This window comes from Musa acuminata, chromosome BXJ1-11 (genome assembly GCF_036884655.1).
Source record: "Musa acuminata AAA Group cultivar baxijiao chromosome BXJ1-11, Cavendish_Baxijiao_AAA, whole genome shotgun sequence".
In the NCBI taxonomy this organism is placed as follows: Eukaryota; Viridiplantae; Streptophyta; class Magnoliopsida; order Zingiberales; family Musaceae; genus Musa; species Musa acuminata.
Genome location: NC_088337.1, coordinates 30,680,469 through 30,706,853, shown reverse-complemented (window position 1 = coordinate 30,706,853; position 26,385 = coordinate 30,680,469). Strand labels below are relative to the sequence as shown.

At 39.3% G+C, this 26,385-nt stretch overlaps 6 protein-coding genes across 12 annotated transcripts; 4 read left to right on the top strand and 2 right to left on the bottom strand.

The window, feature by feature from the left end:
• Window positions 1–98: 98 nt before the first annotated feature.
• LOC108951745 (uncharacterized) lies at window positions 99–1,753 on the top strand. Of its 2 annotated transcripts, XM_065090844.1 has the most exons (4): window positions 99–490; window positions 576–662; window positions 1,106–1,184; window positions 1,508–1,753. In XM_065090844.1, exons 1-3 carry the CDS (start codon window positions 182–184, stop codon window positions 1,175–1,177), a joined length of 468 nt encoding a protein of 155 aa, XP_064946916.1. In that variant the 5' UTR covers window positions 99–181; the 3' UTR covers window positions 1,178–1,184; window positions 1,508–1,753. The 2 variants fall into 2 exon arrangements, with proteins under 2 accessions (XP_064946916.1, XP_064946915.1); XM_065090843.1 differs by lacking the exons at window positions 1,106–1,184; window positions 1,508–1,753 and having other exon boundaries at window positions 576–1,060.
• A 513-nt stretch (window positions 1,754–2,266) lies between these two features.
• On the top strand, window positions 2,267–5,411 carry LOC135597627 (probable protein phosphatase 2C 27). Of its 3 annotated transcripts, none has more exons than XM_065090848.1 (5): window positions 2,267–2,465; window positions 2,863–3,227; window positions 3,309–3,503; window positions 3,914–4,119; window positions 4,652–5,411. In XM_065090848.1, exons 2-5 carry the CDS (start codon window positions 3,036–3,038, stop codon window positions 5,208–5,210), a joined length of 1,152 nt encoding a protein of 383 aa, XP_064946920.1. In that variant the 5' UTR covers window positions 2,267–2,465; window positions 2,863–3,035; the 3' UTR covers window positions 5,211–5,411. The 3 variants fall into 3 exon arrangements, with proteins under 3 accessions (XP_064946920.1, XP_064946918.1, XP_064946917.1); XM_065090846.1 differs by having other exon boundaries at window positions 2,561–3,227; XM_065090845.1 differs by having other exon boundaries at window positions 2,544–3,227.
• A 1,215-nt stretch (window positions 5,412–6,626) lies between these two features.
• LOC135597626 (protein SET DOMAIN GROUP 40-like) lies at window positions 6,627–10,458 on the top strand. Of its 2 annotated transcripts, none has more exons than XM_065090840.1 (6): window positions 6,627–6,862; window positions 6,962–7,112; window positions 8,413–8,544; window positions 8,649–8,789; window positions 8,882–9,175; window positions 9,703–10,458. In XM_065090840.1, exons 1-6 carry the CDS (start codon window positions 6,660–6,662, stop codon window positions 10,330–10,332), a joined length of 1,551 nt encoding a protein of 516 aa, XP_064946912.1. In that variant the 5' UTR covers window positions 6,627–6,659; the 3' UTR covers window positions 10,333–10,458. The 2 variants fall into 2 exon arrangements, with proteins under 2 accessions (XP_064946912.1, XP_064946913.1); XM_065090841.1 differs by having other exon boundaries at window positions 6,723–6,858.
• A 1,330-nt stretch (window positions 10,459–11,788) lies between these two features.
• Window positions 11,789–16,639, bottom strand: LOC135597624 (uncharacterized). The gene is made up of 4 exons (XM_065090839.1): window positions 16,005–16,639; window positions 14,934–15,158; window positions 14,371–14,754; window positions 11,789–12,525 (listed from the first exon to the last, which is right to left on the bottom strand). Exons 1-4 carry the CDS (start codon window positions 16,551–16,553, stop codon window positions 12,052–12,054), a joined length of 1,632 nt encoding a protein of 543 aa, XP_064946911.1. The 5' UTR covers window positions 16,554–16,639; the 3' UTR covers window positions 11,789–12,051.
• A 366-nt stretch (window positions 16,640–17,005) lies between these two features.
• Window positions 17,006–25,612, top strand: LOC135584728 (uncharacterized). 3 transcript variants are annotated; one of them, XR_010481340.1, is made up of 13 exons: window positions 17,006–17,423; window positions 19,175–19,262; window positions 20,644–20,735; window positions 20,907–21,025; window positions 22,432–22,547; window positions 22,630–22,757; window positions 22,869–22,955; window positions 23,744–23,804; window positions 23,901–23,941; window positions 24,027–24,147; window positions 24,538–24,616; window positions 25,120–25,328; window positions 25,453–25,612. XR_010481340.1 is itself a non-coding variant. In XM_065090835.1 (12 exons), exons 1-11 carry the CDS (start codon window positions 17,080–17,082, stop codon window positions 24,595–24,597), a joined length of 1,257 nt encoding a protein of 418 aa, XP_064946907.1. In that variant the 5' UTR covers window positions 17,006–17,079; the 3' UTR covers window positions 24,598–24,616; window positions 24,694–24,819. The 3 variants fall into 3 exon arrangements, 2 of the variants coding, with proteins under 2 accessions (XP_064946907.1, XP_064946906.1); XM_065090835.1 differs by lacking the exons at window positions 25,120–25,328; window positions 25,453–25,612 and adding an exon at window positions 24,694–24,819; XM_065090834.1 differs by lacking the exons at window positions 25,120–25,328; window positions 25,453–25,612 and having other exon boundaries at window positions 17,007–17,423; window positions 24,538–24,819.
• LOC108951774 (uncharacterized) lies at window positions 25,323–25,859 on the bottom strand. The gene is made up of 2 exons (XM_018821047.2): window positions 25,568–25,859; window positions 25,323–25,466 (listed from the first exon to the last, which is right to left on the bottom strand). The coding sequence occupies exons 1-2, from the start codon at window positions 25,855–25,857 to the stop codon at window positions 25,436–25,438; spliced, it is 321 nt and encodes a 106-aa protein (XP_018676592.2). The 5' UTR covers window positions 25,858–25,859; the 3' UTR covers window positions 25,323–25,435.
• Between the last annotated feature and the right edge of the window lie 526 nt (window positions 25,860–26,385).

Genomic DNA, 26,385 nt, shown 5'->3' with positions numbered 1-26,385 from the left:
GAGACGAGTATATGGAACATATAACAGGCAACTGAAACAACCAACGTAGCTTAACGACCTTTGAGCGATCTCCACTGCAACGAACCGCAACCGACTCATCTCCTTCAGTTTCAAGAACTGTGAAACCCGCCTCTTTACATACTCTCTCTCTCTCTCTCTCTCGCTTCTCTCAGCCGTCGCGATGTGGCTTTCTAGGGTCTGGTCATGGTTAATGGGTCCGACGGAAGACGAGCAGATGCCCGATTTAGAAGCGGGCAACCCAACGAGTCCACTGGAAGACGAACAGATGCCGGATTTAGAATCTGCCCACGGCCCCTACGCGTCCTCTTCCTCCTCGTCTGGTCTCGGCTTCCCCGACGAGATGAGCATGGAGGACCAGTTGGACGGCCAGATCCAGTCTTGCGTAGCAGAATGCCGCGGCCTCCGAGAACGGATCGTCCCCATCCTAGAGACCCTGCGGCGTGTCAGAAAGGGTCCGTCTTGGCAACAGGTCCGTGTTCTTCCTCCCCTCCCGTGTCGCCCGAGCTCTTCTCCTGCCTTGCTTGCTTTCCTATCTGCTTCTCGTGTTCCGACAGGAAATCAAGGACTGCGCCGGCCGTAAAGCCCAGATGGAACAAGATCGCGAGAGGCTGTCGAAAGAGTATCAAGATTGCGAATCGATGGTACAAGATCTTTCTTGTGCAACTACGATATGTTTGCTGGTTTCTCTGAAGCTGATCTCTGGGTTTCGTCTCTAATGTAGTTGTACTGTTTGCCTTTTTTTTTGCCCTCTGCTTCTCTTTCTTGCTTCTTTCTTCTATAAAGATCTCTGTTTCCATAATACTGTGGTCGAACCATATCATGACCCTTCCAGCATCAATGTCTTCATCATGCTTCTGCTAGAATGGTTAGACAATGTTATGATTTCATATTTCTGAGCCTATGTAGATCAAGGGAGAGATTTAAGGAAATAATTATTTGATGTGGAAAAGAGATCCATGAGCAATGGAGTTTGCAATCTGTTGGCCAATAATCTTGGAACACCCTGTACTTGCTTGTCATTTTGCCTTCTAAATGCTAGTTTCTCATGATCTGCATGCTTATCTGAAACTTGCTGCATCACCAGCTGAAGACATTGCTTACCATGGTTGAATCTAGGAAAAAGGGGAAGGCAAGCAGCTCATCACCTCCAAGCTGAAATGAAGGTATGAGAAAAAGATGGACCTTCCTTTCCCCCTCTCATCTGAACAATCATAAGCAGAGACTGACGCCATAAGATGTGTCAAAAGACAGCAACTTTTATCTGTGCTTCATTTGAATTAGAAATTTTATTTAGATCCCTAATCCTTAATTATAAAAAAAAATCAAAATTCTGGATTATTAACAGTAACTTCCATACCTACATTAAAGAAGACATATCTTGTGCCTCATACAATCCAACCTCCCTCTGGTGCCACTGCAAAGAGGGTTGGTTACTTCTTCAAAGCTTCTCTTCCCCATATTAACATTGTGTCTACATTATGTACAGGCCAGAAGAACAAGAAGAACAAGAAGAAGAAGCGATATCAGATTAGCCAAGGAAATTACTGATGATTTTGAAATCAGTATCTCATAAGTGTCTTTGGCATTCACTACATTGTTGCATCACTATGTACTGGTACCTGATTTGGAGCTTTTCCAAATAACTCTTGGTGAAGGTAGTGAGAATTGGGTAGACAAATTGTGCTCCCAAGTCAACCGTGCAGATTCTTGATTGCATTTTCCTATAGAAAAATTTCTGGCTTTAATAATGATCATCATGGAGTCATGATGGATACATTTCTTGGCATCAACTTCAATTTTGACAGATTAGTGTTGTTGCTTCTACTCAAATATTCTAGTAATACAATGCAAGCACTTTTCTATAGCCTAAATTGTCTGCTATATCGTGAGTGGAAAAGGTAAGCTTTTTGATTCTTGAACATGAAAGCCATGGAAGAAGCAATTCCAGAGCAAGTTGTCATAAGCTTTAATGGAGCAGGAAGAACACAGAGTGTTCCTCGCAACCAAGCAGAACTAAAAGCCAAAATCCAAATTGCTTAAATCCCATAGATTTTACTGTGTGACATGGCAATCCACCACCGGATCCAACTACTCCATCGGGACAATCTCAGCCGTCCAAGGCTGCAGATCGTACGGCTGGGGAGCGACAGGGCATCCCACCCCGAGACTTCCCTCAGAACCGTGATCCCGACAGGTGTCCGCCGCCGTTCATTCCACCCGATGATTCCGATGTTGGTGGCGCGACCGGGTGACCTCCGATCGCCGGTCGCCGTGTCTTCCAACTATAAGAGGGCCCTCGCCCTACCGCTCCTCCAAAGCTATGGTGTTTTCGTTCTCTCATTTCACCTGTTATTTTGAGCAATTTCTGCTCCTCTTCTCAGAAAAATGAAGGTCTTCACGGGAGGGAAGGAGAAGGGAAGTGCTGCCGTTCGATGAACTTGGTGGTAATGGTTTTTTTGTTTTGAATCTTTTGGTACTCCGGGGTGTTTTTTTCTTCATTCTGAGGGTTTGATCTGTTCTAGCTGTTGTTACGCTTTAGATCGCTTGGTTCTTCAGCTTTTTGCGCTAAAGGTGGGATTTTGGTGAATTTTCCTGATGTCTTGTTAAGGGCATGTGGATGGCCTTTGGGGCTGCAGTTTGCACTTGAAATCATTTGATCGTTTGGCGATAAAAATCAGGTTTTTTGTTTCTTGGATGATGCAATATTTGTTGTTTGTGGGGATAGTTTTGGGATGTTGGAGGATCTATTGGCGTTTTTAGTTCTATATATAGATGTTGTAGAAATCTGGATTCAATACCCACAAGGAGCATGACTTATTCTCCTGGCTTGGATAACTCTAGGGGCCAAAAAGAAGTTCACTTTTTGGAATCTTGGGTGTCTCAACTTTTTGGAAGTTTTGATTGGATCCATTGGGATACCTGAAAAATCAGAAGAACGGCGATATTGTGATATAGGTGGGTTCGAAGCAATTATTGTGCTCGCAAAGGGTTGTCAGCATGGTTTGCTTAGGATTATGGCAGCTGCTACGGGATTATCCTCCACATTGGCCATGTTAGACGGTAGGAATCGGGACGTGGATAATGGATCTTCACTCAGTTCTGGCAGTGAAGATCCCAGGACTCCAGAAAACAGGAAAGAAAGTAAAGTTGGGAAACCTCCTCGACATCTGTCGGTTATTCGACGTTCTGTGAACACCGCTTGCCTGGTTTGTTCATTTGCCTTCTGTTTTTCTCTTGATGATGATATCTATTCCAATCTGCTGATTATGTTTTTGAAAGCTTTCTAGGAATTCGATTTTGCGAGTCTAGCACTTATATCTCCACCGGAAGAACAGATTGGGTTTCTGCCTGTGTTTCGCTCGGGAAGCTGCTCTGAAATGGGGCCGAAGCCGTATATGGAGGATGAACATGTGTGCATAGATAATCTAATTGAGTATCTTGGAGCTTCTGTGAAATTTTCATCACCGGGTGCCTTCTATGGGGTGTGCCTCCCTTTATGTGGAATTCGTTTTTTTTTGTATCCAACATAAATAGTTCTTTAATAAACTTGATGTGTTGTTTGTGTTAGTTATATCTTGTTCATTTTTTAATGTCAAGGTTTTAAGATGTTTCTAAACATGTTGTGTGATATAGCTTTTATTGTTCATAGATTAGGCAATGGATGTCCCAATATGTTTCTCAATCATGAAATCATGTTCGTCTCAGTTATCTCATAGATACTCTGATGTCAATGAATTCTAAATAATTGGTGTTTTAAATTGCCTTTATCGTTAGGTGGGACAATAAATCCCCAATGTCTCTTTGAACATAAAGTTTGTCGTATCAATGTTTGGACCTTGTCATAGCAAACAACCGTTGAGAAGTTGCTGAAATGAAGCAGTTCATATGGCAGGTGTTTGATGGCCATGGTGGCACAGATGCAGCATCTTTTGTTCAGAAGAATATTCTCAAATTCATACTTGAAGATAGTCATTTTCCAGCTTTTGTTGACAAGGCCATAAAGAGTGCATTCATAAAAACTGATCATGCGTTTGCTGATTCCCATTCACTTGATCGCACGTCTGGAACCACAGCACTTACAGCCCTTGTTTTTGGAAGGTAAATTTGCTGTTAACGTCTGTGAACTTTTTGTTTTAGTCTCTGATATACATAGAATTGTATAAAGAGTTAAATTTATGAATGGTCTTAATGTTTTATGTAGCTTCTACTGTTCATTAAAAAAAGGAAAAAAGTTCATGTTGGTCTTGGATGGCATTTATTTTTTAGCAGCTCATCATCAGATTGTTTGCATATATGCTTTTGAAGCAACATTCGTTCTTTATTTTACATCACTACATTGTTTTGCTGAAGATGAGTGTGATGGGTTGGATTTCTTGTTTGATGAAAGCTAAGAAATCATCTAGAACAAGCCTTTAGACTAGAAACATGGAAGTTAATGTGATTGTTGTAGTTTCTGTGTTTTACCATGGTCTAATTAGGGTCAAAGAATTGACAGGTGAGAATTCATAATGTGAAGGCAGAGCATGCATGTGCCTTGTGGTTTAGACTTCGCATTTGCTCATTGGCATTCACTAATATTGCTTAATGTTCTTAGTACTTGGGTCTTAACTATAGAATTTGTACCTTGTAGGTCTCTGCTCATTGCAAATGCTGGTGATTGCCGAGCTGTGTTAGGGAAGCGTGGACGAGCAATAGAACTTTCCAGAGATCATAAACCTAGCTGCAATAACGAAAGGCTAAGAATCGAGAAGCTAGGCGGCAAAATCTATGATGGATATCTGAATGGCCAGCTCTCTGTTGCAAGGGCACTCGGCAACTGGCACATGAAAGGCACAAAAGGTTCTGCCTGCCCCTTGAGCGCTGAACCCGAGCTGCAGGTGACCGTCCTCACAGAGGAAGATGAGTTTCTGATAATGGGGTGTGATGGCTTATGGGATGTCATGAGCAGTCAATGTGCTGTGACGATAGCTAGGAAGGAGCTCATGATTCACAATGATCCAGAACGATGCTCCAGAGAGCTTGTCCGAGAGGCACTTCAACGAAATACTTGCGATAATCTGACGGTCGTGGTTGTCTGCTTCTCACCAGATCCGCCCCCTCGCATTGAGCTCTCAAGATCTAGAGTCCGCCGGAGTATTTCCTTGGAAGGTTTGCATATCCTAAAGGGTGCTTTAGACAGTGATGTCTGATTATAGAAGTTGTGTAACCTATAAAGAAAGGAGGCTCTCGGCAATTTGACCTCCTATGAGAAATAAATCATGTAGGCTAGTGTTTTTGTTTGATGAGGCTGTAGTTTAGTTGTGTACATCTGAGGTAAAATTATTTGACATTGTGTGAGACATCTGATTGTTGTGCCTTAAATTTTCAGATAATTCATTAGAGTTTGGATATTGTCCAGAGTTGGCTGTAGATTCATGCCCAATCTCTCAGGTCACGACTCTTTTGGCAGCTGAACTGTGATGTCAATGCTTCTTGGTAGCACACAACAAATAAAAGGAGACCCCATCTTCCCATCATTTTGCCTACTTTGCATCCATCATTTAACCTTTGCTGTCTTGGGAGTACAATGACAGCATATTTTGTCCTGGCACATAAATGGCCAACTAAAGCACAACTGGCCAGTTCATTCCATACTGTGATCAACTAACTGGCTTTTCTTTGGAGCCATTGAGATTTGAGCTTGATGTGTTAAATAATAGGCTTAGATTGGCCTAACCTGACTAATTTGGTATAGTTGTTTGTATGAAGAGTAGTGCACTCATTCAGAGGAACTATATTATCTTGGATTATCTGGGTTAAACTACTCTGACCAGGTCTTAATGCACTTTAAGCTCTACTGCAATTGATGGATTAAACCTAAAATTGGTAGCTAAATCATTTGATGGATTTCACCTCAAAGCTTGCTTGTGAATGTGCCAGTTGTTTTAGCTATGAAAGTGCAATGTGAAGTATCAAGAAAGGTTTAGTGTTTGGGTAACCAGAGCCTTAGGCACAACCTCTACCACAGTATAGCATTGAGTCTGCTGCACTTTGTTCTTCCATAGCAGCAGGATAGCTCTCTCTCTCTCTATATGACTTTGTGAACCATATGGTACAGTGTAGGAATCTCCAATCATTCAGCAATGACCAAACTGACATAATATTTAATTTTCATAATTGTCCCTCTATATGTGTATTAAGTAAGTTAATGGACATAATTATTAATCTTCATCCTCTGGATCAAAGACAAAAAAAAAAAAAAGATACTTGATTTGGAGGAGATGAATATTGAGAGGGTAAATATGTTATCTCCTTTGATAACAAAAGCATGTCCTTGATAATGCCACAATTATCAACAGAGGACATGGACAATTGCTTAACCATTAACAAACATAAATACATATATATATATATATATTTATATTTGCAAAAGACAAATGATGGAATTAAAAGTGGGTCACATAAATACATATATATTTATGTTTGCAAAAGATAATAAATGATGAAATTAAAAGCCTGCTCTATTAAGATGGGCCTTTCCTGAGTTCTCAGCCCGGCCCATTTTGGCATAACCGTCCACCCAAAAGTCTATTTATTTGTATTATTATTATTATAAGATTGGGGAAGGAGAAGGGAAGTCGAATCAAACGGTGGAGAAGATGGGTGAAGCGGCCGAAGAGGGCGGCGGCAGAGGAGATGAAGGCATGGCCGCCCTCCTCAAGTGGGCGGCGCATATGGGCATGTCAGACTTGCCGTGGCCTCCTCCCACGCCTTCTATCTCCTCCCCCGTGGAGCCGTCTTCTTCTTCTTCTTATTGTCTGGGGCGTACACTCTTCGTCTCCTACTTCTCTGAAGCCGGCGGGTGATCCTTCCATCCTCTCCTCTTCTCTCTTCAACTTCTTAGCCTTCTTCTTCTGAGAATTGTCCTCCTTTGCTGTTGTTTCGTCTTGGTCTTCTTCAGGCGAGGACTGGCTGCCGCCCGTGACCTAGTGAAGGGGGAGTTGATACTAAGAGTTCCAAGGAAGGCTCTTTTTACGACTGACAGCGCGATGGCTGATGAAAAGTTTGCATCTTGCGTCAAGAGGCACCAGCATCGTCTCTCTCCCACTCAGGTCTTTCTAGTCTCTCATTGATTGTCTTTTGCTGATTAAGATATGCTCAGATTTTAATTTCCGTGGTTATCGTTGGATGTGACATCTATGATATGTCTACTATTGCGCGGTTTAAACAAAATACCGAAGATTTAGCTTCGGGATTATGATGGGCTTATTGAGGTATTGGTCTATGATTCTCTGTCCAAAGAGATAAAAACTGAAATCTGAGAACAAGTACTTTGTGGAGAGTCGTGTGTTGAGCTGCTGGTTGGGAGACTAGAAATCATGGTTTTTCTGAGAATTACAATTCTTAAATTCTAAGAGAAATCAGAATGTCGCAATTAAGGAAGCACAAACAAAAAAATGGCCAATAAGATAATGTAAAATATAAGTCTACTTTGTGGGACTTTCCATTTGATTCTGATGTTATTTTCTATGAATTGATAGTTAAGATTTTGAATTTTAGAGTCGTAGAAGACTTGCTGAATCCTCAAAGATGTTGATACAGGACAGCCTTTTTGTATATTGTACTTATGTAGGAAATCCAATAATCTTGTGAACACTTTATCAATATGTTTGCAGAAATCATAGGGCTTTGAATATTATCTTTGTTAAGTCTTTTGTTTTCTCTTTGTCATGCATCAGACAAAGTCAAAGATGGTTGTGGTAAATTATATACACAACATCATGGCTATTAAATTGGTATTATATGAAAAGAGGATAATAGAGTACTCGGGATCGAGCAAATGTAATCTGCCAATTTAGCACATTAGAAAGTTTGGTAAGACAGTTATAAGGAGCTAATCACATTGAATATATGGAGAATGTTTTATGGCATAAAGTGTTCTTGGTTGTATAAGACAATTGTTGAGTTCATCATGCATCAGAATTTTAAATCTGAATATTAGTTACATTGCTATTTCTAATCATGCACAAGATCTAGAATTTAAAAGTAAACTTCATGCAAGTAGTTCATTGTGAAAATCTGTTTACCTTTCATTCTTTTAAATCCTCAGTGCACTTGGAAAGCAGGGATATTATTGTTGTAGTTGGTTTTTGGTAAGTATGTAGGCTTTGAAGTATCTGTTAAACCCTTGTTGGTCTAAGTTAAAGATGAGAGTTCTAAAGAGAGTTTAAATAAATCATTTTCTAGATAACTAAAACATGCTAACCATCTTCATCCAAGTTTAATTCTATCTTTGAGAAAATTCAGACATTTTGCTTACTTCATATGGTTATAGTTCATTTCTTAGCCACTGTTACTGTCCTTCTCAATGATCCTTTTTGTATATTTATGACAATTAATATGGTTTTGCAGATGCTAATTGTATGTCTATTGGCTGAGGTGGAAAAGGGAAGACGCTCTCGATGGTACCCTTACCTGGTGCAGTTGCCTCGCAGTTATAATTCATTAGCAAATTTCACCAGATTTGAAGTTCAGTCTTTTCAAGTAATGTTTGGTAAAGATGTTTCCCAAGATACAGTTTGGTTCATTTTTTGTCAAGCTTTGCTTGCTTATGAGCCATTTGACAAAATCATTCATCTGATTACCAGGTTGAAGATGCTATTTGGGTTTCTGAGAAGGCTGTTGCCATGGCAAGGTCAGAGTGGAAAGAAGCTGTTGGCTTGATGCAGGACCTGGACCTGAAACCTCAACTCTTAACTTTTAGGTCATGGCTTTGGGCTTCAGCCACTGTGAGTTATGGATTACTGAATTTAGCGCTTTGTCGTTTTCTTTTGGTCACTTGAATATTCACTACCAGCCTTTTTTCTGTTTCTGCTTGAAGGTATCTTCTCGTACATTACATATACCATGGGATAGTGCTGGTTGCTTATGCCCTGTTGGTGATTTGTTTAATTATGCTGCACCTGATGAGGACAGTTCCCATGAAATGTCTGACAGTAAGCAAGAAACTACTAGCTTGAGTATTCAACTGCTCGAGCATAGCAGTCAGGAGGGGACGGTTCATGATGCTGACCAGCCTGATGGTTTCATGCAAAGGTTGACAGATGGTGGATACGAGGAAAATATGAATTCGTATTGCTTTTATGCAAGGAAAAGATATAAAAAGGGGGAGCAGGTGCGTTTCTAAAATATTTGAATCAGATATAGTGGTTCATTTTAGTGCCGAACATAATTTTTGAATCTGAGTCTTGCTTAGTTATATCTTACGTGGGAAACTATCTTTTAAACTTCGAAGTAGCAACTTAATTTGTATTTGAGGCAATGTACTTGCACAAAAAAAAAGTTCAGTATAATAGTGTTCAGCAGCAACTAGTAAATGTTCACTATTGTGAGAACAGTCGATACCACAGCAACGTACTTTCTTATGGTCTAGAACTTCATATTTAGGAGCATTCATATAAAATACTCCTATAGGAACTGGTACTTGGGGCCTGTAAATGCTTTGAATATTCTACACCTTATGATTTCGATGCCTATGTTGACACAATATATGCATATGAGAGAACCTTAATTTAAATATGCTCTTAATGGAGTTGTGAATTTCAACTTTGGTTTGTCTTCTGTTGGTTTAGACTCAAATTTTACAGGGACTGCTCATAGCATCTAAGTTGACTGTTTTATCTGATACACTGTTCCTCACAGGTTCTTCTTGGTTATGGAACATACACTAACTTAGAACTCTTAGAGCATTATGGTTTTGTACTGAAAGAAAATCCAAACGACAAGGCATTCATCGAGTTAAAGGCTGAAGTATGCACATCAAGTAGTTGGCCCAGAGATTCTCTGTACATCCATCACGATGGAGTCCCTTCATTCGCCTTGCTATGTGCTCTACGCTTGTGGGCTACACCTATGAACCTTCGTAGAACAGTTGGGAATCGAGTTTATAGCGGATCTATAGTGTCAGTGGAGAACGAGGTGTTGATCATGAAATGGTTGGCTAAACACTGCACTGACATATTGGCGAGATTGAAGACCACAATAGGTGAAGACAGCATGTTATCGAGTACAGTCGACAAAATGATAGACCATCCTTCCTGTCTGAGTTCAACAGTGGTGCTACCTCATATGAGTGAGCTCAGGGAGTTCTTCGAAGCTCATGGCCTCACAATGGAAGTTGCTGATTACATTGGAATGCCGGTAAAGTCCAGGAGATCCCTGGAGAGATGGAAATTGGCTATACAATGGAGATTGGCCTATAAGAAGATGTTGCAGGGTTGTGTTTTTTACTGTGAAAATTTAATTTGCTGCCTGTCTTCGCAGCATGTTTGAGAGACAAGAGTAGAGCATTTTGTGATGTAACAGTTATCCAACCTCCATGTATGATCGATGAGCTGATATTTGGACCATTAAACTGTAATTTTTTTGACTGTGTAAAGTGTAATCTGTCTGTATCCACTGCATTGTTTAAGGGGCTTGTGATCTAAAAGATATCCTACAAGGAAAACAGGAGCTTGTGATCGAGCAGGACTTGAACTCCACGAGTAGCACAGATGAGATGGGCTGCTGCGCTCGACCAACTACATTTCGGATTCCATTTCCGCTCCAACGAGGAGGCTCCTTCCTCCTCTCTATATGAACAATTTCTTTCTATGGAGCGAGGATGAAGATGATGCGGACAAGGGTGGGCGACCATCGGTGGACCACCGTCAGGTGCAAGTGGTGGCCGGCCATTCATGGATGCCTTGGTCTACAAGATGTCGTGAACCACGAAGGAGAGGTGGTGGTGTGGAAAGGTGAGAAAGATTTCATCAAGACAAAAGGTGATCTACCGCTGGTGATGCGGGCAAAAGGTCAGCAAACTACGTTACACGTGGCACGGTGGTTAGATTCTCGAACCTTATCTAATATATTATAATTTATAATTTGATTAAATTTTGATTATAATTATAAATAATAATAATAATAATAGTATAATTTGTTATGAGAAGAACTCTTATAATTATCATCTTAGATTTTCTATTCTCACTTATAAAAGGACAAGACGTTATAGGAATGAAATAAGTATATATATTCTAAATCTCCCATACTTCATATCGCTTATAACGGTCGTGAATGATAGGAAAAAAGAATAAGATGAGTTTAGTTCACTTTACGGATCAAAATCATTGTACCTTTTGAACTCGATAATGATGCGTCTATAGATAAAATAAAAACATTCTGAATGATATCGAAAGGTACACATTGTAAATTAAATCAATGGTTATTTGATTTCAATTTCTAACATTAAAGTTTTTCGTATAAAAATAGCATAATCATGATTTTTATTCTTACGATTGTTATTAGAGTTATGTTTTTAAAATCAAATATCTTATATATGTTTATTAGCGACCTTTGCTTTCGAAAATATATTATTTGATTTTGATTCACAATACTTAAATGATCTACCTAGTAAATCTAGTTGCTTATTTGCGGATGATGCAAAGTTCATCAAGTTAGATTTCGTCACTGGTTTTGTTTGATGGCATGAAGCAAGTTCATCAAGTTAGATTTGGTCACTGGTTTTGTTTGATGGCATGAAGCCAACTCATCATACTGTGCTAAACAAGAAATCCACTCGAATTCTTCTATAGAAGATGAGAAGCTCATCAATAGTTAATAAAATTATTGCGAGTGTAATGAAAATATTTGCAAACAGATTACTTATCAAATTGTGCAGATTTCCCCTTGTTACAGATCTTACTGGGATGCTATTAAGAACAAGACAGACATTGTATTTATTTCCAAATGCAAGAAAGCCACCAAATCCAAAGACATTTTCCTCTGTAATGCGACAACAAGGATTAGTGCTTTATAACATGGAATCTGGTCTCATTACAATTTAACCTTAAGGAGCTTCTTCCAAATTAAAGTCGGAGCAGGTTACAAAGCCTTGTTAAACGTGATCTCTTCTTCTTGACGAGAAAAATTTATATCGCCTCATCAAAAGCCAAACCCAAGCCAAAATCTCCACACTTTTAAACAAATATTGGAATTGAATAAATCAGAACTTCAGACGGCGCGATAATCCAAAAAGAGATGCAACTTTTGTATAAGGATCTCACGTGTACCATATATAGGTTTTCCCTCGGCAATCCAATTCTTCTCCAAGACCGAAGCTTTTGCATTTGCCTGCATATCCGTTTGGAAAGCAGACACGACTTGGTATATGGATGTTTTGAGAACATCGGCCATGGCATAAGCTTTAGCATGCAGTGCAGCGCCTCTTTTTTTGGTAGTCAGTGCAGGCACAGCATCTCTTTTCCCAGTGTTGACTGTTGCCCATCTGATGTTGGCAGGGCCCAGCATGTGTGCCAGCTGTACGCTGGTTTTTTTACCCACACAAGCCTCCACGGCCAGCAGGCAAGATAACAATGTCGAAACGACTGCTTTGTTGCAGCCAGTAAGTTGAGCAACTCCATACCTATCCTCTAGGTGAGACCGTGCCGTCAATGCTCCCAGAGCTCTTGCACACCACGAGCAAATCTACACAATATAATAAAAGTATTAATAGAGAAAAATTGAAGGCAAGAAACATGTTATCCTTTAGGTTGATAATCAATGGATCAAATGAACCAAATCTCGTTGGTAACAGAAGGATAACATAGGAATAGCTACAACAGCTCAAAGAACAGGAAAAGAAAAAGAAAAAAGGTAACTGATAGTATTTCAAGAAATGGTAACTGATAGCTACGACTGCTCAAAGAAAATCAAATCAACAATCACAGAACAAAAGATATCCTTGGGAAGACTAAATCAGGTGTGGCCTCCCAAATCCTGATGTGTGAAAAACAGACAGGCAACAGATATATTGGAAGAAACTGATACCCTGAAATTTTTTCAGCGATCATCCAGTACCAAATAGACTAACATGAAATAAGGACGTCAATCCCAGGATCACTTAAACCAGGATAGAGCACACACCAAAAGGTTTCTTTCCTATTTTCTTGCCTACAAGCTTCTTGACATAGACTTGTTACAAATACATATTACAGTTATAATATTTAAAATTCTGCCAGTGACAACAACTATGACCCTAATATTTCAAAATTCTGCCATCAAGTATTCAATGTGACACATCAAAGATACGCTTGTTGATATAAAAAAGGCGAACATAGTCACCCAGGTCTCAGAGGAGCCTCCTTAACCTTGTAACAACACATCCTCATCAATCCATTTTTAATATTCCAGATGAAGTCCACCAGCTAATATGCATGTTACTCTTGCTTTAGCATAACTACTGATTCAAATCTAAAGATAATTATAAAGTAATGGAGAACATATATATACGAAGATGATCGTCAGTATCAGTAATCAATATGACCATTTGCCCACTCATATTCGAAACACTAATAAATTTAGATTCTTTAAAGGATGTGAACATAAAAGCCTTGAAATCTTTCTTATAGTGAGATTTTTGTCAAACACATTGTTCAGTTTTTGAACAACACCAATTACCCCCTTCCCATAAACAAATTAGCTTTTTAACATTAACATATCAATTATAGATAAAAGATGCAATATCACTGTCATGTCCAGCTTTGCTACCACACCTGACATCACCACCATTGATCACAAAGTGGCCACCGCTATGGATATCACTATTGCTACAATCATCATAAACACTACCAATATCCCACACCTTCCACATCACAGCTGCCAACAGCCACTGCCACAAAGCTATTGCTTTTGATTATTTGTTGGTACCGCAAACTATGAGAAGAGGTTCTTTTATTTTCTAAATTCTTGTCCACATTTTCATAGGTGCGGAGGTAATAGGCACATGTTGGTCTAGGAAACAGCCTAAGGTGCTTAGCCAAGCGCGTGGACAATCACACATGACATCAATGGTTTCCACATAAGTGCATGGTCAATCACCCATAAAACCAATTTTCTTCACATTTTACTTCTTTGTTTCTAGAGCTGTGACTGCAAAATTTAGCCTGATCAAGCACTAAATCTGTAGCCCAGTCAACATCAGACGAATCAAGTTTCAAATTAATGTTGAATAAATATCTACAAGAATTTATCTTTAATCTGTTAGTGTCTTTCTGCTTCTTGTTCCATGGTGCTTGTTTTTTATTCAATGACATATGGTAACATACACTACATTGTTTCCTCAATTACCTACCAAGTGACAAAAATAAATCCTTGATTCAACATTGATGGCAAAATACATTAAACATTATTAAGTCAGATATAATTTATTTGAGAGGTCAACAAAAATATTTCATGAAAGAGGATTTGTCTAACATACATCGATTTTAGAACAAGGTATGGGGTGTTCACAGAAATGAAAAATATTTCCATAATCCTAATTGAACATAGTACCTGAAAATCATTGAGAGCTTCATGAAGCCTTGAGTCCACTTGAATGTCTACAGGTGAATTTAATTGCTTGGACAAGAGATCAGATCTATTTATGGAAAAACCTTCAAGACCTTCAGCAAGCCCAGAGGCAAGCTGCTCGATAGGCCTTAAGCATACATTTATAGTTCTTTGGTAAGTTTCACCAGTTTCTTCAAAAAAGGCAGCTCGACGCCAAGGTTCTGCATTGCTCTCTGTAACAAGACACAGATCAAGATATGCAAGATACTGTATGAGGGATCTTGGACTGCTTTGTTCCAAAGTCTCTAGCAGAATTTCACTAGGATTTGTTTCTGCTGCAGCTGATCCCTGTGGTGGTGCAAAAATGCACCTCCTAGTATGTACATCCTAGATAAATATAGAGAAGTAGATAGTGAATAAAAGCAACATGATTGGCAATATAAAAGATTGGTTGGAAGAGAAGCATGTGGAAAAGGGCTACAAAAATCCCCGAGCCCCAGTGTGAAGGAGAAAATGTCATAAAATAATAAAAATTCTATAACAAATTAGAAACTAAGTTAACCAACCTGAAGTAGATGATGGCTTAGTTCCCAGCAGATAGAAACAGTAAGTATCCCAATGTAAAATCTGAGCTGTTGAATAATGAATTTTCCTATCATATTCTTGTTCTTTAATTGATCAGGCAAAAAGAAAATTAGTATGACCGAAGAGACATAAGCCTGAACTGATAACTTAAGAGCTCTTTTCAATGATTGAGACAGACCAATCTTGAAGCTGTAGAAAAAAGGACGCTGCAGATCAAACCAATCAAGAAAACAACAGATTCTGTTAATGAAATTGATATAACATAATCACTATAAGAAGAAAACAATATGGAACTCACCTTATAAGATATTCAATGGCAATGGTAAATGACAATACATTAAAGAATTATATTTTTACATAAGGCACTTATAATTTGGCAAAAAATTATGTGAAGGTCTATTTTGGCTCTGTTTAACTTTTTTATATGTTTGGATTAGTTATCTTCCTGTCCTTTGTCAGCCTTCTTGCAGTTTCAACTTAAAAGTTTAAACACAGAGCTAAAAGGATAAAGCTATGCATGCATTGTTACCGAAAAAAACATTATTGAATAAAATAAGCACCAAATCTGTTCAGGTCTAATTTCTACACAAGTCTGTCACTTGCATATATGCAAGCAGAATCTACTTTAGGACAAAGATTGTTGCCACTCAGTTGTGCTACTCACATGCAAAAAACTAAGTACATACTTGAGCCATAGTGGAATCAATCTACAAACTTCAAACCAGACAAAAAGACTATGAAAAAATTATGAGGCCATTAACAAAAACTTTAGCCTCGTCGTCATTGATACATCCATCACCCACACCTCCAAGTGCAAAGACTCCCAAATCATGCAAAGTTCACATCTGCTCCCCCAAAAGAAAGTTTTTTCAAAAAATAATTGTGGTATATAGATTATGTACATGCACCCATTTAGAAACTCCAATCTTTCTTTTCCTGCACGGGTATCACTTTCAAGTGATTAAGCATGGGGGAGCAAGATCAACTAGAGAACATAAGTAAAGTCCAAGTAGACAACGCAGGCTAAATAATAAACTTTTCCTCTCACTTGCCTGAATGATCGGAAATTTTAGGATCCACCTCCTCCTGTAAACATAATGGAGACCATAAACCAGCCCAAAAACCAACCCTCTCAACCCCACGCCAACCAGGCTCGCCCCGTCCACCACCTCAGCATTCCCGCAGACGGCCACCACCGAGAGGAATCCCGCAACGCCACAAACCAACAGGAAAACACCGGAAGCGAGCGAGCGCCGGGCCCGGTGGGCGAAGTCGGCGGTGAAGGATGGACGGGAGAAGCCGCCGACGAGGGACTTGAGAGAAGCGCGTAGGGTGGCGGCGGCAAGGTCGGGGAGGGAGGCGGAGGGGTCGGGATGGGGAGTGGAGAGAAGAAAGATGGCGAGGGAGAGGAGGAGGAGGGAGAGGTGGAAGGCGAGGAAAGCAAAGAGAGTCGCGGCGGCGGAGGAGGAGGAGCCGCGGCCGAGGCGGTGGAGGAGGAGGGAGGAGGAGAGGTGGATGACGGCAGACGTGATGGACTGCCAGATCAGAAACCCAAGCCACCGGTTCTTGACGACTTCGTCGGGAAGCGACGAAGAAGACATGACGAAGCGAAGGAGACGAGAGAGGGAAAGAGGGAAAGGGTTTTGCGTTGCTCCAAAATCGCAGCAGCAAAACAGGCGGCTTTTCCTCGAACACATTATGGGCTTTATAGAAATCGAGCCAAGATGGGCTCGTGGGCTTCGAAGCTATAGGTGGAAATAATAACGGGTCGGATGTCTTATAATTATATCCAAACCCGATAAACGACCTGATTAATATATTGAAATATAATATTAAATTTAATTAGGATTAGATAGCTAAAATTGATTTTTTTTGAATTAAAAATTCACCCCAAAACCGGATGAAAGTATAACGTGGTTCGATTTTATTGGCCAATTGGAGTTGGCATGGCCCCCGCCAAATTGCCACGTACGTTGATACGTCGTGTATCCAATCACCGCCAAGCACGTAGGAAGGTCTCCCTCCCTTATCAAGGGTCGGATCCTACCGTTAGATCTGACGTCGAGGCGCCTCCTTTTGTTCCAAACCCGTACCCGCGAGTCACCACATCGTCTCTGCGCCGCCGCCATGGCGACTCGCCGGAAGCCGACCTCGAAACCCTCGGAGATCCCGCCGGAGGTGCGGTCCGTGGAGGCGAAGCCCCCGCATCCGGATCCTCTGGCCCCTCCGAAGTTTGGTCTCATCATCCCCGTCGCTGCCGCGTTCTTCCTCTCTTTCTTCTACCTCGTATTCGTCAAGTACCAGATCGAGCCCGACCTGCGCCGATCCATCGCTATCAACGCCGCTATGAGCTTCGGCGCCTTCGTCTTGGCCGTCCGGATGATCCCCGTGGCGGCACGCTACGTGTTGCGACGCAATCTCTACGGGTTCGACATCAACAAGAAGGGCACACCGCAGGGCACCATCAAAGTGTCGGTTTTTTCCTTCTCTAACCCTGTCGATTTCTTAAACTCCTACGTAGATTTTGGTTTGCTTCTGTGAAACCGGATGTTACGTGCTAATCTATGGTGTATATATCACGCTGGTTTCCTATCTATTAATGGTTTAATTTGTTATTTCCAAGAGTTAATTGCATAAAATTAATTAATTATCTCGCAAATATATGCATATTTGTACTCAACTTTATCTTTTATCTTGTTTTCATTACTGCTAAGATGAGGTTTGTATATTCCACGGATGGTTTGAGTAAAACTTGCAAAATCTTTGCAACGATGTGACTGTTAGGTTGATAATGTACGTTCATTTACAAACAAATTTCCACTTTCCTTATATTCCTGAATGTTTGATTAAAGAAGAATCTAAAAATGGAGAATGATTAAACTTGATCTGCAAACTCTGTGGGATGTCACCAAGAAACCACACCTGAGCATAAGGTGACATGAGCTAGGCCATCAATTTTCATGTCTTTTGAAATTTAAAAGTACAAATTTTCTTTTCCAAGTTGATGTCGTTTTCAAACCAGGAGCATAGTATGACCTTGCTAGATTTTTGATTTGGATGCTACTATTTGCTCCAACTGCACTTTGATCCTTCATAATAACTAGTTTACTAATAGTTGCACATGGAGTTTTCTGCATACAACTTAAAAAGAAAAAGGTTTTTCAACTTCTAGAGACCAACAAACAGAATTGTCCCATGTTGGGATAAAAATTGGATATAACTCTATACCTAGTGATTTCTCGTCTAGTTTTGACAAATTTATGTGGGGAGCTATATCAATCCATGTATGAAGTGTCCATGTGCAGGTTTAATGCATTGATTCTTATGTATTGAGGTTGGTCATGTTATTCATATTTGTGGCTGATATGTACATAACAAGAAATTTGAATTTTACATGTTACATGGCAAGGCATGAGCCAATTAATTAACTATTTGTTATGGTAACTGATTTATTTACCAGTTAGGTTTGTGATCATAGCTATCCAATATATGTATCGAACCTGCTTATAAATTTTACATTTGCAACTTACAGAAGATAAACCATGATGGACTTACTATATATATCGACGACATGACAATTATTTTATAAGTTTGGCTCATCCAACTCATATTGCTTTTGTAAAAATCTGGCTTTTCTTGTGCTTTTTTGTTCAAATTATCTTTAGTTTTTACTCGTACTTTGTCAGTTTCTTGTGTCTAGAATCAGAAATAGCCAGAATAGTGGGAAGTCACTTTTTTTATCACTACAAGTGTTATTTTGTGATTCAGCACTGCTGACGTTATTATTACCTTTTGTCATCTTTATTTAATTTGAAGTTATAATTTGAAAATGGCTACATGGCAATTTTGGTTGATTGGAAATCAGTTAATATTTGCTTCTTTTGTCAAACACATCCATAAAATATATGTGGTGTCTATATATTTGTTTTTGTACTTCAGAACTAATTAATTTTGCCAGTAAAATATTAAATCTCTCATAGATTTAACATCATTGCTAATGTTAGCTGAATTATCAGCATTGAACATTGTACGGAATATGTAACCCTGAGCTTGTAGGGAGAAAAATAATGTTTTTTCTTACATGAGCTTATCGATGCAGCATCTGAAATTAATATGGACATGTATATTCTTTTGATATTTTTGGATTTGTAGGTTAGCTTATTGTTCTTGTTCCCTTGTTTTATGCATAAAAAATCTAATAATTTCTTGTATGGACTTCCAGGCCTGAATCTTTGGGTATTGTTATTGGAATTGTCTACTTGGTTATTGCTATACTGTTTCAGCATTTCAACTTCACTTCAGACTCCAATGTATGTATATTTGTTCGATGAAACCTGCAATCATAGTTTCTGTTGGACAGCATTGCTTCTTAGATATGAATTATGTACCTTCGGTTTAATTTTTCCTTGAAATGAATTTTCTGGACAAGTACAAAAAATTATCAACAAAATTAATCTGGAGACTCTTTGTTATATTTCTGTTGTGATATGAAATTACTGTGTTATAACTACTGTTGGCACATACATTCATAATTATAAAATAGTTTTATCAGAAGCATAGGAAAAACTATAATTTTGAAACTATGTCATCTTTAACCTGAATTTTGGTATGAAAAAAGGATGTTCTTTGCCACCATTGTCATGGATTACCTAACAATACTAAAGCTCAAGCATGAAAAGTAGGGCCTGATTAAGTGTGCATGCAAGATATTTAATTGGACTTGATAAAAAGGTTTGAAGAAATCAAATAAATGATCTAATGGATTTAATATTAGGAATTAGTATACAGAAAGTAAATAAAAGACAGTTCAAATTGGATATCTTGAAATCCGAAGATGAAGGACAAAAGGTTCTAATGCTTCCAATATACTGCAGCATCATTCTGTTCTTTAAGGGGAGATTGCCTTCAAGTTTGTTAGCTTTGCTGTTGAGAAATACCAGATTTCTACAAGCAATTGAGACAAAAGGAGTTTGTTCAATGTGGTGTGTTGAGTTTTTCAAGGTGTTAGATAGGAAATGAGTAGTAGATGTGTAAGTGGGTTTGGGGAAAAATGTGGTCAGATAGTATGATTGCTTGTGAGCCTGCTTAGGTTCTCATAGTGAATTATAATCATATGCCAGGGCATAGCAGTAACTTACAGTTAATGTTGCACTATGCTTACTTTATCCGTCCATGCCAGGTCTTTGTTGCACTTGGACGAGTGGTACATCTAATTCTCATTACATGTCACCTTATCAGCTTCTTAATTATAGAGATCAAGCATGGACATTTATGGTTGCACTCCTATATTTCATCATTCTATTGTATTTGATATTGGAAGGATTGGTCGAGTGGAAGTCAAATAATTTGGAACTTTAAATGTTTCCCCATCCTATCTAGAGGTGCTAAAAAATTTCAAGGTGTTCATGTGACCTTCATATTCTGATTCAGTGATGATGTTTTGGTGTGTTATGCCAAATATGATCGGTCAGCCATTTGGAAATGTTTAGTGCATATTTTGATGTGGACAACTCTAGTTCAGATGATACTGGTGCTCAAGTCAAACTTCGATTATTATGTGACAATCTAGTTTTCATCCTCATAGGAGAAGCTATCTTATTGCAAGTCTTTCAAAAAATGCCTAATATTTTATATTCTTGACAATAGTGAATTTGAGTATATTCTTTGCTGAGCTGCCTTTATTCGATGCAGTGGCTCGTCGAATACAATGCGGCACTAGCATCTATCTGCTTCATGATTCTTCTAGGATTTGTGGATGATGTTCTTGATGTCCCATGGAGAGCGTATGATCCACTTGAGCAGCATAATCATAGTTTATTCATCCAGGATTTGCATATTTTATTTTAACTGTCCTCATCCACTTGACTGTCTCTTTTGTGCTTGGAAGTTGGTTGTCTCTGCAATTCTCAAGTTTTTATATGCAAGCTAATTTTCTTTTCTCTTCTGATGAGCAGAAAATTGGTGCTGCCCTCATTTGCAGCTCTTCCCTTGTTGATGGCATATGCTGGGCATACTACCATCATCATACCGAAGCCCCTCATTCAATATGTTGGAGCAGCTGTTCTGGATTTAGGTACTCTTCTAGTTGGATAGTCAAGATGTTTTAGAGCTTTACTTCACCATCTGTCACTTTGGTGTTCAATAAATATTACTTTTGCATTCATAAGGCATATTATTAATTTTCTATGGAATTGATAATTGAAGCTTTTAACATTAATTATTTGCATGTGCCAGTTGTCCATATAATTTTTTAGTGACTGAAATGCCAAGAAGCCATTAAGGAAATATTGGAACTAAACTATCATGCCATCAAGTTTTAGTGTTAATGTTTGTTGAGGCTTGAATCCAGAGGTCATTTCTGTGTCAAATCCAAAACGATTCAAATATGATTTCAACAGTTTTCATATTTCCTCGTTGCATTTGATTATAGATAAAGAAAAGGATGTTGGGAAAGAAAAGGTGCATGCAACGTGCTTCTAGATAAGGACTAATGAACACTTTCCTTTCCTAAAGCAGTTTTCTTTTTTGAGGGAGTTTCCCTAATAAAATGACTTAAAATAATTTGAAAGAAAACTTTACTAACTACACAAACCATGTGCATGACGCCTCAGCCATACACTTTAATTTCTTGAGGATTTTGAATATTTGTATTACTTTATCAATAGAAATAATAGGCAGAAATATACTAAGTTTATCATGAGTAGGTTACAGCTTTCTTTTTCGCAAATTGATTCCTAGTATTCTAGTACTAAAAGGGGGCATACTCCTTACACGAGGCTCCCGCTAATATGCGGTCTAGGGAGGGTTAATGTACACGGCCTTACCCTTAAATATTTAAATAGACTATTTCCATAACTCGAACCCTGGTCTCCTAGGACACAAAGTGAGCAACTTTACCGATGTACTGAGGCCCAAGCTCTCCTAGTATTTTAGTACTAAATTTCACAAATTAGATGCCAAATGTACTAATTTTAGCTTAACAGATTTAAGCTAAAATTACATGGACAAATTTGATTCTAGAAATGAATATTAAGTCCAATTCCTACTTTTAACTTGTTATATCATAGGCCCCAACCTAGCCTGCAGGAATTACTCTACCTCAAATCATGACACAGTATCAAGCAAAGTGACATATGAAGAACATGCAGAAGTCTGAGTATCCACTTCATGTTCCTTTATGTTGGAATGAAGTTGTAAGGATGCAAGTTTTGAATATTCTTAATTAGTCTAATATATACATGGTTCATGCTGTCCTGATAAGAAATTAGTTGATTCCAATAAATTATTTTCTAATATTGAACTTTTTGTAGGAAGATATTCTTGCACAACAGTTATCATTTCAAAGTGGTTGTAGAGACATTGTTTGCTGGATAATATGTAGCTACCACTTCTGTGTGGCAATTTTCTAAATTATGTTTGAGTTATGACAATGTTTTGCTCCTTTTTTCTCCCTCTTGTGTGTGTGGGTGGGAAGCACAGGTTGGATATACAAGCTATATATGGGTATGTTAGCTGTTTTTTGCACAAACTCCATCAACATACATGCTGGTTTAAATGGCCTGGAAGCTGGGCAGACTGTTGTAATTTCAGCCGCGGTTAGTAGAGCGTATGAAACATCACATATCTTCTTCCCTTTTATTTCTGAGATGGAACTAATGGTGAATTGTTCAATTTCAGGTCTTAATTCATAATGTCATGCAAATTGGTGCATCTACAGACCCGGAATATCAGCAGGCTCATGCATTTTCTATTTACCTTGTCCTTCCTCTGCTGACCACTTCATTGGCTTTACTTTCATACAATTGGTAGTTATAATTACTTTATTATGGGTCTCATGTTTGTGTGTTTACATAGCTCGGTATCCACAAAGTTCATCTGAATAAAGCTGGATGCCACTGGTTCAATTTAAATGCCAGGTATCCTTCATCAGTCTTTGTTGGCGATACCTACACTTACTTTGCTGGAATGGCTTTGGCTGTAGTTGGAATTCTTGGCCATTACAGGTAACCTGCAATCTTTCTTATTTGCTTTCAGTTTTATCATGTAGCTAGGATAGGTAAGTTCTAGTTAATCCTCTATAGACCATTGCTCTTTGAACAGTAGAATATGTTAATGGTTCCTGTAAAGTGGATGAAGGATATCTGCAAAAAGAAACTTTAAAACTAAATGGTCACCATCATAACTGAATCTAGTTGTACTCTAAAATAAATCTACCTTATGTTTATGGTCCTTGATGATTGTTCGGAGCATGACAAAGGAAATAGGCAATATTTCTATGATAACACAAATTTTTTTTTTTTTTTCTTTTGAGGCAAAAACTCTTGATCAAGGTTTCAGATCCTATTGGACAAGTATCTACATTGGTCTGACCAACGGCTGGTGCGAGACCATATAATTCAGTATGTTCAGTGTATTCATTTTTTTTATGATTGGACTATATATGTTAGTACACTGTTAGGTATATCAGTACCATACTAGTTTGACAAGATGTCAAAACCATGCTCTTGGTGATTTTCTGTGCTTCTATGCCCTAATTGGACCAATTAAGAGGTGACCAATGGTCATCTAATGCATTTCTTGAACTGTTTCCTGTTTATCCATCTGTTTATTTTACTTAGTTAATTTGCTCGTTTCTGCTGGTTCAGTAAAGTTCACGGCTTGTTCCTGGTATACTGTATATGATAATAAGCATATGTTTGCATTGTGTCTATTGTGCATGCACAATTGCACATGATTATGAAGTTGTATATACATCTAATTCATGCTAACCTAAAGTTTCTTCTATCTACAGCGAGACACTTCTGCTTTTCTTCTTGCCTCAAGTTTTGAATTTTCTTTATTCATGCCCTCAGGTTTGTTCAAGCTCTTAATATTCATTTGCACTCTGAACTATGTTAATTTCTATTATATGATTATCTCATTATTTATTATCTCTTTTTTCCCTGTAGCTTTTTAAGATAATTCCTTGTCCACGGCATCGCCTACCAAGGTATCTTGACTGTATTCTTTCCCGCAAAAACTTAGTATTTAATTTTAACTAGTTTCCTGACATTGGCAGTCTTCTGTTCTTTTAGATTTGATCCTCAAACAGGACTCTTGACGGGGACAAAGGATGGGACCCTTGTAAACCTATTCCTTAGATTGTTTGGTCGGTGCACAGAACAGATGCTATGCATCAGGCTTCTCATTTTCCAGGTTACTCGATTCATACAAAAATTTGTGCTTTTTTACATGTGCAATTGAAATAATATTGGCTCCAGTGTACTTCAGTTGAGTGCCTGACATCTGATTTACAATAAATTAGTATTTAACTAGGGCATCTTATATTGGTTAGACTCCTAACTTGTGATTATGTCATAATTAAAACTCTAGTCCCCAGTCACCCAACAATTGTTTCCTGTGTTCCAACTTCTCAAACACTATATACTGATCACCGCACAACTCAAAGGCCATTTTGTAGATGTTATTTTTGTGTGGAATGCTGATGGTGAAGAACAGCCTTTTATGTTATTGTTACAAACTAAAATTCATTGTTTCAGATGCTTGTACGCTTATGAATGCAATGTGTATATTTTTCCTTCACAGGCTTTGTCATGCCTCTTGTGTTTCTGGCTGAGGCATGTTCTTGCTGGATGGTACAAGTGAGGCGCGAAGAGCAAACAAGGTAAGCTTGCAGTTCGAACTACATTCAAACTACATTTTGGCTGATCGATCCCTGACAATACTTGTACTCTTTATTAGAAACTCAACTTTGTGGATTCTTGTTGATTTCATTGGATGTAAAATTTTCCAATTTGCGTGGACGAGACTGTTATTAGCGACACTGTATTTAATCTGAAGAGTTTAATTACCGCGTCCATGGTTTAAGCTTTTCGGTCTTGAAAGATAATACTCAACTCTTTACGGTCAATGCAACGTCGTTACAGATTACAAGTGCATATGCCTGGAAATGTTAATCTTCGATTATTTGTTGATATCAGAATGCTTCGATCGGTCAATGCTTCTTTCCGCATGTCTCAGATGTGATAAGTATGTCTCATCAGTGAGATGTTCATGTCAGTTTGCGACATTGATGCTTCTAATGTGAAAGATGCATGACAAAAATTTGGATCACTTCACATATTTCATAGACCAAAAGATTGACTTCTCCAAATATGTTTGGACCAGGAAATATCATTCAAGATCAAGCAGATGTCAAGAGCAGTACATCGGAATTGCTCAGTTTATGCCCATCTATAACTAAAGAAGAAGAAGAGCATAAAACAAGACCATGCTCAGCAACAGAGTAGCAGTACCCAATGCCGAGAAGAAGCTCAAGAAACCTATTCTCGTCAGTGTCTTATATCGATCATTTGCAGCAATCGAGGCCAGCAAAGGCAAGCAGAAGTATTCATTCATTCATTTCCTTCCAGACGAACAATAGTTTGAGACGAAGAACGAGTAGCTAATTAGGTAACTGTCTGTCACAGTGACGTGAAACCCGTCATCTCTCTCTTGCAGTGATCACCATATGCCTGTCCGAGGAGTGTAGCTCTCTTTAGAACGAGAAGCTTGGAAGTATATGACGGTGGATACGGAAGAAATCATTAAAAGGTACGGAAGGATGAGGAGCTACCGGGGAGGCCGGATGGCCCGGCACTGCTCCGAGATCTTGCGCCGCAGGTAGTAGCCGTGGTGGGGGTGGTCCGGCGAGATGAACCCCCAGCGGCGTTGGTTCTTGGTGATCTTGAGCAGCCTCAGGAGGATGGTCTCGGTCAGGTCGCCGTCCCTGGCCACGAACCGAGCCACCTTGTCGATCCGCTCCTTCTCGTCCTGCGCCAGCCGCGGGCAGTCCTCCACCGCCCGCCGGATCATCTGCCGCTCCATCGCCGCCTCCTCCGCGTTCCCCATCCGCAGCTCTCTCATCTCTCCTCTTCTCCCCTCTCTCGATCCAACCGAGGAGGAGGAGGAGGTCTTAAGAAGCGGGCAAAGAGGAGCCGTCTCCGACGCTGAGACCGATTCTTAAAGCGTTCCGAGGCTTTTGCATGGCACTGGCACGACTCTCAAAGTCCAGCTGTCCCATGCATCTACCCTCCATTCGAGTTTACGTGGACGTAATCGAATGCAACTTCTTTTGCAGGTACTCTCCCTCTCTCTCTCGTATCTCTATTTATTACTCTTTATCTCTGTTCTCGTAAGCTCAGAAACGATGGCCACTCGAGAGGAATAGCAATGGAGATTGGTGAGACCCTACACCAGGGAGTAGACGAGCTACCTATCCGAGGGTGAAGGAAGGGGGGTGAACTGCCGCCGCCCTCGCCGCTGCTGCTTGCGGTGGAGGAGGCGAAGGTCAAATTAAACCGCGGATTCGGGAATTAAAATCAACGAACCGCCCGGTTTACGCCGGCCGGACCGAGCCGACGTTTCATCATTCCTGTGTAGGGGCGGATGCGG

Excerpts from the sequence above, each read along its gene's own strand:
- LOC108951774 (XM_018821047.2), bottom strand. The coding sequence starts at position 25,857 with ATGAGAGAGCTGCGGATGGGGAACGCGGAGGAGGCGGCGATGGAGCGG. Across the intron at positions 25,467-25,567 it reads CGGGCCATCCGGCCTCCCCG|GCATATGGTGATCACTGCAA; the intron begins GTAGCTCCTCAT and ends CTCCTCGGACAG.
- LOC135597624 (XM_065090839.1), bottom strand. The coding sequence starts at position 16,553 with ATGTCTTCTTCGTCGCTTCCCGACGAAGTCGTCAAGAACCGGTGGCTT. Across the intron at positions 14,755-14,933 it reads TAAGCCATCATCTACTTCAG|GATGTACATACTAGGAGGTG; the intron begins GTTGGTTAACTT and ends ATATTTATCTAG. Across the intron at positions 12,526-14,370 it reads AAGCTCTCAATGATTTTCAG|ATTTGCTCGTGGTGTGCAAG; the intron begins GTACTATGTTCA and ends TATATTGTGTAG.
- LOC108951745 (XM_065090843.1), top strand. The coding sequence starts at position 182 with ATGTGGCTTTCTAGGGTCTGGTCATGGTTAATGGGTCCGACGGAAGAC. Across the intron at positions 491-575 it reads AGGGTCCGTCTTGGCAACAG|GAAATCAAGGACTGCGCCGG; the intron begins GTCCGTGTTCTT and ends GTGTTCCGACAG.
- LOC135584728 (XM_065090835.1), top strand. The coding sequence starts at position 17,080 with ATGGCGACTCGCCGGAAGCCGACCTCGAAACCCTCGGAGATCCCGCCG. Across the intron at positions 22,548-22,629 it reads CTGTTGTAATTTCAGCCGCG|GTCTTAATTCATAATGTCAT; the intron begins GTTAGTAGAGCG and ends GTTCAATTTCAG. Across the intron at positions 24,148-24,537 it reads TCAGGCTTCTCATTTTCCAG|GCTTTGTCATGCCTCTTGTG; the intron begins GTTACTCGATTC and ends TTTCCTTCACAG.
- LOC135597626 (XM_065090840.1), top strand. The coding sequence starts at position 6,660 with ATGGGTGAAGCGGCCGAAGAGGGCGGCGGCAGAGGAGATGAAGGCATG. Across the intron at positions 7,113-8,412 it reads ATCGTCTCTCTCCCACTCAG|ATGCTAATTGTATGTCTATT; the intron begins GTCTTTCTAGTC and ends ATGGTTTTGCAG. Across the intron at positions 8,790-8,881 it reads GGCTTTGGGCTTCAGCCACT|GTATCTTCTCGTACATTACA; the intron begins GTGAGTTATGGA and ends TTCTGCTTGAAG.
- LOC135597627 (XM_065090848.1), top strand. The coding sequence starts at position 3,036 with ATGGCAGCTGCTACGGGATTATCCTCCACATTGGCCATGTTAGACGGT. Across the intron at positions 3,228-3,308 it reads CTGTGAACACCGCTTGCCTG|GAATTCGATTTTGCGAGTCT; the intron begins GTTTGTTCATTT and ends AAAGCTTTCTAG. Across the intron at positions 4,120-4,651 it reads ACAGCCCTTGTTTTTGGAAG|GTCTCTGCTCATTGCAAATG; the intron begins GTAAATTTGCTG and ends TGTACCTTGTAG.